At 47.2% G+C, this 9,562-nt stretch overlaps 1 protein-coding gene across 4 annotated transcripts in view; it reads right to left on the minus strand.

Moving 5' to 3' along the window:
• The window catches only part of SSBP2 (single stranded DNA binding protein 2), a 135,749-nt gene extending 127,505 nt beyond the window's left edge, over positions 1-8,244 (minus strand). For 2 of the 4 annotated variants that reach the window (XM_030237600.2, XM_030237598.2), the window contains exon 1: positions 8,036-8,244. In XM_030237600.2, coding sequence (XP_030093460.1) covers positions 8,036-8,094 — 59 coding nt within the window. In that variant the 5' untranslated portion in view covers positions 8,095-8,244. The remainder of the gene's footprint in view (positions 1-8,035) is intronic. The other 2 variants (XM_030237599.2, XM_030237601.2) reach the window with 2 other exon arrangements.
• Positions 8,245-9,562: the final 1,318 nt, after the last annotated feature.

Here is a 9,562-nt window from a genome sequence, read left to right on the forward strand (position 1 = left end):
CCGGCCATCAGAAATGTGATTTCTGAAATCTAGATTTCCTCAAATTGTAATTTTCAATTGATATTTGTACAGGAAAGAAGGTGGGGCAAAAAAAGTGTGGTGTCACAGTGTTCTTCCACAGGTGGCTCCAGCTTAACAATAAACCCTCAAAAACTCTGGGACTCTTGCCCAAAGAATGATTGAGACAACTTTGGAAAGCCTAGAGAAAAAAAAATGGGCAAAATAAATTATTTTAATTAAAATTTTTGTTCTTTTATCACAAAGTAGGCTGGTTTTCCTTGAGAGGAGATGTGTATGTCAAAGCTGTGTGCAGCTGGGGCTTGGAGGAGCCAAAAGCTTCTCTCCAAGAAGCTCAGGTCACTCTGGGCACAGGGGAAGGATGGCCAAAGGGAGAGGAAAGGAAGGGCTTCAGGGATAGAAACACCTTCAAAACAGAAAGGCAAGAGGCTAACATTATCTGCCACAAAAAAGAAGTATCAGCTCAGTTTGGTTCACCTGAGAGAGCAGGTGAGAGCAGGCAGTGGGTGAGGAGGAACAGGTGGAAAAATTAAAATACTAACTTTTGACTCTTAGCCTATCACATGATACCTGCATCAGCAAACATCTTCATGAAATTAAAAATCAGGGTACAATTACATAAAATAAACTATGGAAGGGTCACTAACAGCATGTTTCTACAGAAGAGAGAACATTTCAACAAAGCTCTTCCTACCCTAAGCCAGCTCCACTAAAAGACTTTCATTAATGAGTGCTATGTAGAAATACAGAAGTGTACATGACAAATCAGGAAAAATTACAAGCCCTTCTGGGGACAGGAAGAGAATAAGGAAAGTTAATAACAGAAAATTCAATACAGGCAAATGCAGAGTACCATGCTCAGGACTAAGAAATCAAACACACAAATATGAAATGGGGAATAATTGGCAAGGCAGCTATGTTGCAAAAAGAACCTGGAGGGCATGTGACTGCAAAAATGGATTATTTAAAAAACAAAATAAAACAACCCCCCCATACAAACAAACAACTCCCCCAACAATAGCAACAATAAACATGCAAGTGTTCCAGGGAGTATTAACAGCATTGTTTTATCTATATTATGTCAAATGAAAGTTAATTATTTCATTCTGCTCTGGATATGCTACTAACAATATGGAGAAAAAGTCCAGAGGCAAGAACCATAGAAGGTGTGAAAGGGAAAAAAAAATGACCCACCACAAAAATGTTCAGTTTATTTTTATATCTGATGGAAAGTGAAAAGCTAAGACTCCCTGCTCCTGACTACTGCCATATTTCAGTTTCTTAGAAAGGGACATTTTATGTTCTCACCTTCTCCCTTCCTAGAACTGTAAGTGAGAAATACCTCAAAGACTAGAGAAGCCTGGACAGAGGTCATCAAGACTTCTGGATTAACACATTTGTTGGTATCTGAGGGTGATTTTCTCCCAGGAACTGAATCAACACCTACCCACTGCCTGAACAACCTGGTGTTAGGGGTCAGTGGCTCCACAGCGCAGAAAAAACCTCTCAGCTGTGACTCAGCCTGGACCAGCACTACTTCCTGGAATGTTTGTGCACCAAAGAAAGCAGGAAACAAGTGGTCCTAACCCCAGGCAACACAGCTGGAAGGCTCTGCAGACCCAGCTCCTGAACACTGATGGAGAAAAAACGTCATCTGCTTTTGCCCAAAGGAGCCTTAGCAGAAAATTCTTAAAAATAATGTGTTTTGAGCCATTGCTCGTGACCAGCAGAGCACCACACGAGGCTGTTCAGGGCAGTGACCCTTCCCTGAAGTGTCTCTGCTCAGCCACCCCAAACCACAGAACCAGGCATTGGTGAGCCTCTCTCCCTAAGCACAGCACCCTGGAGGGGCCCTGCTGCAGGTGAGTGTGCAGCTCTCCAGCCTGGATCATTTCAAGTGCATTTCCCAGTTTGAAGTGTACCCACAAGAGAGACAGCAGTTTCACAAAAATACAACATTTCTACAAGCTCCTTTGGCATCTCATCCTGTGGCAAAAGAGACAGTGGAAGCTGTCTTTATGCATTTCTGGTTTATGTGATACTCCAAGAAAGAAAAATAAAATAAAATTCAGGGCTACACAGCTCAAATTGGGGACCCAATAACCAATAAACATTTTTGTCTTTTGCTTTTCTGCATCTTAGTGCCACTTCCAAACTGGCTGTCGGTCAGGAGTGGCTTGATGCCTATTTTTAGAGGTGAAGCTCAGACACTGTGGAGCTGGGCACCAAAGAAACAACACAATCTTCCTGTAGGAACAGCCGTATTATGAAACAGCAAGGCAGCCATAAGGCACAAACCGCAAGACAGCAAAATAGCAAATTATCAAATAGCTGCTCATTACCAAAACAATGCTCTTCCCTGCACAACAAAAACCCCACAGCTTTTTTTTTTTTTTTCCAGAGGGAAAAAAAACAAATCAGTGAACATGCAAATGAGGGCAAAGTGAGAAATATGCTCCATGTATATCTGCATTTTCCAAGTTAAGAGAACATTTTTGGGAATGCAAGTACAGTGCCCAGACACTGCAGAGACACACTGTTCCAGCTGCTTCTGAGTGGCAAATCCTACCCTTTCCTTCCGGGGCTCTGACATCCCTGAGACACAGCTCCAGGACTGCCACACACCCCTCGGTCTGCTGCCATCTCATAGGTGTGGGTCGGTTTTACCCTGGAGACAGCAAATATTACACCCCTGCTCTTTCAAGTCCTTCCTGGCAGCAAAGGAATGGTCATTTCCCAGCACCTGGAAGGACAGAATGTTCCTCCTAGCTCAACAAAAGCCTCCCACTTCCTGACCTGCCTCCTGGCTGTCCTGGCTCTGCTCCCTCTCGCCAGGTCTGTGTCCCTGGTCCAGATGCTGCAGCCTCCTCCCAGATCCCAGACCCCAGACCCCCGATCCCAGGGCCATTTCTCTTAGGGAGCAATTCTCTGTCTTCCCTCTCCAGACTGACCATTTCCATCCCATTTCCTCTATGCTCCCTGTCATCCTTATGTCCTGGTACCTCACAGCTGCACACTCCAGCTGCTCACATCTCCACTTTCCTTCCCACCCAGCCCCAATTTTCCTCCCCTCTGATCCCAGGATCTGCTGCCTCCCAGCGAAGATGAAATATTCAGCGATTACAGTCAGTAAGCCCTAAGCATATGCAAATGGATCTTTTTGAAAAGGCTTGTATCCTGGCTAAATTCAGATGCTTTGTCATGCAAATAGGAGAAAGACACATCTCTGGAATCAAATCCCTCATCCTTTTCTTTTTCAACCAGATTTAAAGTGTTTTGAAGGAGAGGGGTATCATTGGTCTCCCACGGTAATAACTGAGAAAACTTTTGGAAAACACCTATTGTCTTTGCCCAATTTTCAAAATGGGCCACATTTGAAATGAACTTTTACACACAAAAAAAAGTTACATGAATCGGCAAAAGGCTTAAATATTGCACTGTAACTTTTCTACCCAAACAGTGGAAGTTTGGCAAAGTCACTGAAATCTTGGCTGCTTTAATACTTGTGACAGTATCATATGCCTGTAATTTAAGCAGAACTAATTTCTTCTGTTTAATCTGAATGGCAGCACATACATTACCTGACACATTTTCATGTGATCCCAAGACACCTGTGCAGAGTAACTGAGCACCTGAAGCACATGGCCAATAATAAATACTGATAAATAGCTACTATTTCCAGAGCCCTCTCTTCTGCACAGTTTATTAAAATGAATATTCTTGTAAAATGCCAGATGTTCACAGACTCCCTGAGCAGCACAACTGCAACTTTTACAAGTTAGACCTGATGGATACATGTCAAACCCAAACTTTACAAAACAGGCGGGATTAAACTACAAGATTTGTCTTCAGAAGGATTGCGGGGGGGGGGGGGGGGGGGGGGAAATTAATGCATCTTTTACCACAAAATCTTAAAAACTAGCTGGCCACTTCCCAGGGATGAGTAGCAAATTCATCACTGAAGCCAGTTAATTTTTATTTGATTCTTATTTTTATGTAGTTTACAAACATTGCAGTTGAAAAGATGACTTAACTGTGTAAATTTGGACAATACAGTCTTTTCAAATCTGAGGGGGAAAAGAAAACCATGAAAGAAGACACCCAAAGAACGCCACTCATACCAAGGAACTGTACATACAAACAGGAAACCTCTCAAAACAGACCTGAAGAGAAGCAGTATTTTGATAAGGCATCATTTTATAAGAAATTAAATTGCAGTCTCTAGTCATCCATCTGGGTGTCTGCCAAGCCCCAAGAAGGTTTGGGGCTTCTTGGGAAGAGCATTAGTTTGGAAGATCACTGGAATATGAAGAAAACTGAACTCAGAACATATATTACCACCAGAATTTAGATTTCCTTATATGTTTGTTAGAGCTGCTTTTCTACATATCTATATTCAACCTGGAAGTATTATTTATATATAAACAGACAGATATATTTGCAAATGGAACTGGTGTGGTCTGGTCCCTTTTTTTCTGAAAGATTAACAGTTTAGAGAGTTTCACCATTCAGTGAAGTGTTGTCATGTCCAAGCTCCTAATCTGAAACAGTCGTATATTAAGGAATAAGAGGGGGAAAAAATGAAAAAAGATTGGTCAAAGTTGCTGTGAAGAGGTAACAACAGAGGATGTGCAGATTCTTTTTAGTCTTTTTTCCTTTGACAATAGTGGGGTCTGAGGTGGTGTGGTGAAGAGCTACTGTTTAACACAGTTTTTCCATCCTTGAGCAACGGGGATGGACACAGCTTAAAATTAAGGCACAGCTGTTCCAGAGTGAGAGGAAGGGGCACAAAGACTCTTTTTGTGGTTTGTGTCTCTTCACCTACCTCACACCTCACAGGTATCGTGTACCCTTCCCTTCAGTGTTTTATCCAGCTGTGCTGTGCTGTTCCTCTCTGGCACAAAACTGGGTATTGTTGCCCCCAAACTCATCTACCCACACTTCACGTGTGTTGTGAAGCTAAACAACACGGGCAGTTAACCCCTGAGGTCAAGCAGAAGGGACAAAGAGAAGGACCATAAAACAAATGCCATCTTGGAACTGAAACTCTGCCAAGGGCTATTACAAATGGCTGGCAAAACTTTGTTCGTTTTTGTTGTAATTACATAACCTCAAAGGACACAAATACCGACTGCAGCACACAGCAAGACACCGTGCTACAGGAGACACTTGGCACTGGGTTGCTCTGTAAAACAAGTATCACAAACAGCAGCTGAACAACACACATCTTTTCCACACTTGGTAAATAAGCTTTTCACACCCTGGTCCTCTCACTGGCACACATCCTCATGGGGAACACACATGGTCCACATAATCAGGCCATTAAAAACTGAGGGAGTGTAATTTTTTTAAAATTTATTTCCTCAATTATTACAAGTGTATTTTGGAGTTACGGGCTACATATTTTAGGCACTTAAAATCTTGAGGAGACACGCCAGTGTTCAGTTGAATTTTCTGTTCTAAAAAGTTTTATATTAAACATAATTATAATTCCACTTTTCTTGATTAAATAAGTACTTATTGTATCAGTCAAACATATGTATTTTTCTCTGTAGTTTTCAAATTAACACAATCTCATGCAGAAGTCAGAGATGTATTTTTGTAGAGATATTTAATTAGACAGCCACTTCTTTTTGAGCAGAACAAAAACTCATGCATTACCTCGGGACAAGCATTTCATGGCTGTAAAACTGTCCTAAGAGGGGAAAAAAAATGCAACCACAGTTTTTTGGAAGTCAGAAAGAAAGCATATGAAAATGGCAAGGATGTGATCTGATCAGAAAGAAGAAATTTTAACAGATGAAATACCAAAAAAATCTGGAATGTAGACTATACATAATGGTATTCCACATCATAAAGCAAGTCTCAAAGCTTTTTTTTTTTCCCACTGGAGGAAGGAGGAGAAGGGTAGAAAGAGGATGTTTCTAACTCCCAGCTGAGTTAATTTGTAAGGAGATGCAACCATGAAGTTTCTGACCAGTCAGGTCCACGATCTGAAAGCAAACCATTTCAGTGTTTTGCATAAAGTAATCTACACATGAGGAGTCCACATTTCCAGCTGTTAGTTCTTACTGGGAGACAACGTGTATTTAAATCGAACAGCACCATCTAGCAGGTCCTCACAACTTTACTGAGGAGGGCAGTTGCTACTTGACAATAAGTCAGTTTGGCAGGCTTGCCCTGAAAATTGTTAAGCATTTTCAGACCAAACAAAATATTACGTGCTTTATAGCACCAAGAACACCACAGAAAAATCAGCTGCAATGAAAACAGTGCGACTGAAAAGTGTTTAAAGTTTCGGCCCCACGACCAGAGCAGTTGTGTGTGTGGCTTGCACCGGGTAGCTTTTGCAAAGCAGAATTAAAACAACATGATCTTCATCTGATCCGATGCACAGCAGCCCTATGGATTTGTTTTCAGTTCCACTGCGAGATCCCACTGTGCCCTTCAGTGATTTACCGAGTGTATTGACAAACACCAGCAGCCATGTAGCACGAGGAAATGGTTTAATTCCCTAATTTTGCTAAGACAAAATAAACAGTGCTTCCACGAGCCGGCCAAGCAATTATTTTTAAAATTATCCCTCCGCTGGAACTAAGAAGTGCCACTAGTTGATCAGATTTCAGAGCCCAAGTTGTGCCTCCCGCTCCATCTCAGCAATTAACGCTTCCCGGCAGGGCTGCCTCTGTCTCCCTCCACTTTCCCGTGGCAAAGTTAGGTGTGAAATTGTCAAACGCCTTTAATTCCCCTTCTCCTGCAGAAACAGAGATGCCTGGCCTGCTGCTGTCGCGGGAAGCGTGCATGCCAGCCTCTGGAATTAGGAAGTCTTGGGGAAAAAAAAACAAAACAAAACAACAACAAAACAACCAAACAAAACCAAAAATAAAAACGCACGAAAAGAACTAAACCAACATTACCAAAAAAAAAAAAAAAAAAAAAAAAGAAAAAATAAAAGGCAAAAAACCAATTGAAACCATCAAACCCAAAATTCCTAAACTCACACGCACGAAAGAAAAAAAAAAAAAAAAAAAAAAGGAAACCAACCAACAAACAAACAAACAAAAAAAACTTTTAGGTGAAGGTTCAACACCAGCTGCCTGGAGGGAAACTCCTCGGCCGTGCCCGGAGCGCAGATCCCGGGTGCTGAACCCGCTCTGGAGCGATGCGGTTTTTGGAACACAGAGGTGCGAACCCGGTCGCTGGCAGGCGGTCTCCGCCTCCGGACCCCCTCGGCAGCCTCACCCCGACCTTCCCACCTCCGGTACACTTCGTCCCCCTCCTCCTCTTCTTCTTCTTCTTCTTCCTCCTCCTCCTCCTCCTCGCACGGGCTTTTCCTCCCCCTCCACCCCCACTGTGCCAAACCGGCCTCGGTCACGCCAAGTCGCGGCCGCTACAGGACAACTTGAGGAGACGCCGTCCATTCCCCAAAAACTGCGTTTTTCACCCCGTTCTCTCGGCGGTGCCCGTGCCGGGGGCACCCCCAGCCCTCCCCGTCGGGCAGCGGGCAAGAGAACGCCGGAGCGCGGCTCGCCCGGGCGCGTTATGCGCAATTAGGAATAAAAAATAATAAAATCCCAGCATGAGTTCGGGCAGGCAGCGGGAGCCCGGCCGGCCCCGGGCGGGGGGCGCGGTGCCCGCTCCCCTTTGTGCGGCAGGGCGGGCTCGGAGCCCCCCGAGAGCGAACAATGGGGGGCCGCGGCAAAAGTTGCGAGGCGGCGAGTTGGGACGCGGTCCCGGCCCCCTGCCCGGGCTCTTTGTTACCGGAGGGGTCCCGGCACCTTGCGGGGCCGGGCTGCGGGGCGGGCACGGCGGGGCAGCGTCCCAGCCGAGCCGGGGAGGACCCCGCCGCGACCCCGGCCGAGCTCGGACCGCGAGTCCCGGCGCGGGGACCCGCCGAGCGCGGCCGCTGCCCCCCGCGCCCCCTCGGCCGCGGAGCGCCGCAAACTTTGTGAGGGGGCCGCGCGCGCGGGGCCGGCGGGCGTGTGGGGCGGGACGGGGAGGGGGGGGGGGCACTCACTTCTCGCGGGCCTGGCTGTCGGACGGGACGCTGCTGTTGCTCTTGCCTTTGCCGTACATGCCTGCGGAGAAGCTCCCGACTGTCACGCACCTGTCAACCCATCACCGCCTCCCCGGGACCGGCCCCGTCGCCACGGTGACGGGCGCCACACGCGCCCGCCATTGGCCGGGCCCGCCCCCCGCGCGGTGATGGACGGGGCGCGCATCCGGCCGGGCGCGGCCCCGCCCCCCCCCCTCCCCCCCCCCCGCCCCCCCCGCGCGCCGCTCCCCGCGCGAGGGGGAATTAGAAACGGTTCGAGAAGGATTTTAAACAACCGGCTGTTCCCGGCGCCCGCCGCGCCCCCCGCCGCCGCGCCGCCGAGCGGGGAGCGCGCCGGAGAGACGCAAACTGCGGACCGGACTCACGGCCGGCCCGGCCCGGGCAGCGCTCGAGCGCCCGCTCCGTGTCCCCAGCCCGACCCCCCCGGCGGCCAAGCGAGCCCCCCACCCCAAAAACACCCCCCAAAAGCACCCCCGAGGGTCTCTTCGCACCCCTCACCCCCAGGGGAAGGGACACCCCACCCAGGGACGGTGGAGAGCGAGAGCCGGGACCGGGCTGGAGGTGGGGAGGAAACATTTCCTGAAGCGAAGCAGCGTGTCTTAGAGTAGCTTAAAAAATAATTTTAAAAAAAAATTTAAAAAAAAAAAAATAAAAACCACCCACGGTCTGAAGAAAATTCAAGGAAATGCTTTGATTTTTTTTTTTTTTTTTTTTAAGTTACAAGGCAATAATTGCGTGCTCCGCAGAGACGGCAGAGAGAGAGAGAGAGCAGCCACTGGGGCCATTTGTTACTTGATTTCTCTTTTTTTAAGTACCCGAAGCTCTGGAATTTTTTCCGCTCTTCCTCCTCAACCACAGTCCCAAATTTTGCAGATATCGATGCCTGCTTATGTTTAAACTGAAGCTAACCTTGTAAACCCACTCCCGTGTGTGACCCGTGGGAGGGGGGCTATCAGTATTTCGGTGTTTTAAGTGAGCAATGCCAATCCGTGTTTGTTTTTTGGGGTTTTTGTGTGTGTGTGTGTCAAATGCACCCATCATCTATCTCCCCGCCGTGTTGGCAGGCAAATGTCAGGAACAACCAGGGCCACGAAAAAAAAACCCGACCAAAATTCGAGCAGGGAAGTTGTGCCAGACGTAGACCACCAGCATCTGTTTATCATTGTTGGAGCTGCAAGGGGAAAAAAACATCCTCTGGATCCTGAGCTGCCGGAGCGAAGGGAATGGTTGGTGAGGTGAAGCTGGGGAGGGGGGGATTAGGAGAGTATTAATGAGCGGCTGGAACAAATTAGCGAGGGAGTAGCAGAGACAACAGGAAGGAGAGGCTGGAGAACCCGAGGTGCTCGTGGCAGTTCCCTGCCCGGCGTGGGATGTGTGTGCTCTAGGAACCCACCCCAACTATTCGTCAGATTGAAACAACACGGCAACAAAAGACATTTTGTGCCAAAGTTGGTCGTCTCGGGCTTTCACCCCATTGCACGATTTTTA

The sequence above is a fragment of the Serinus canaria genome, chromosome Z (genome assembly GCF_022539315.1).
Source record: "Serinus canaria isolate serCan28SL12 chromosome Z, serCan2020, whole genome shotgun sequence".
In the NCBI taxonomy this organism is placed as follows: Eukaryota; Metazoa; Chordata; class Aves; order Passeriformes; family Fringillidae; genus Serinus; species Serinus canaria.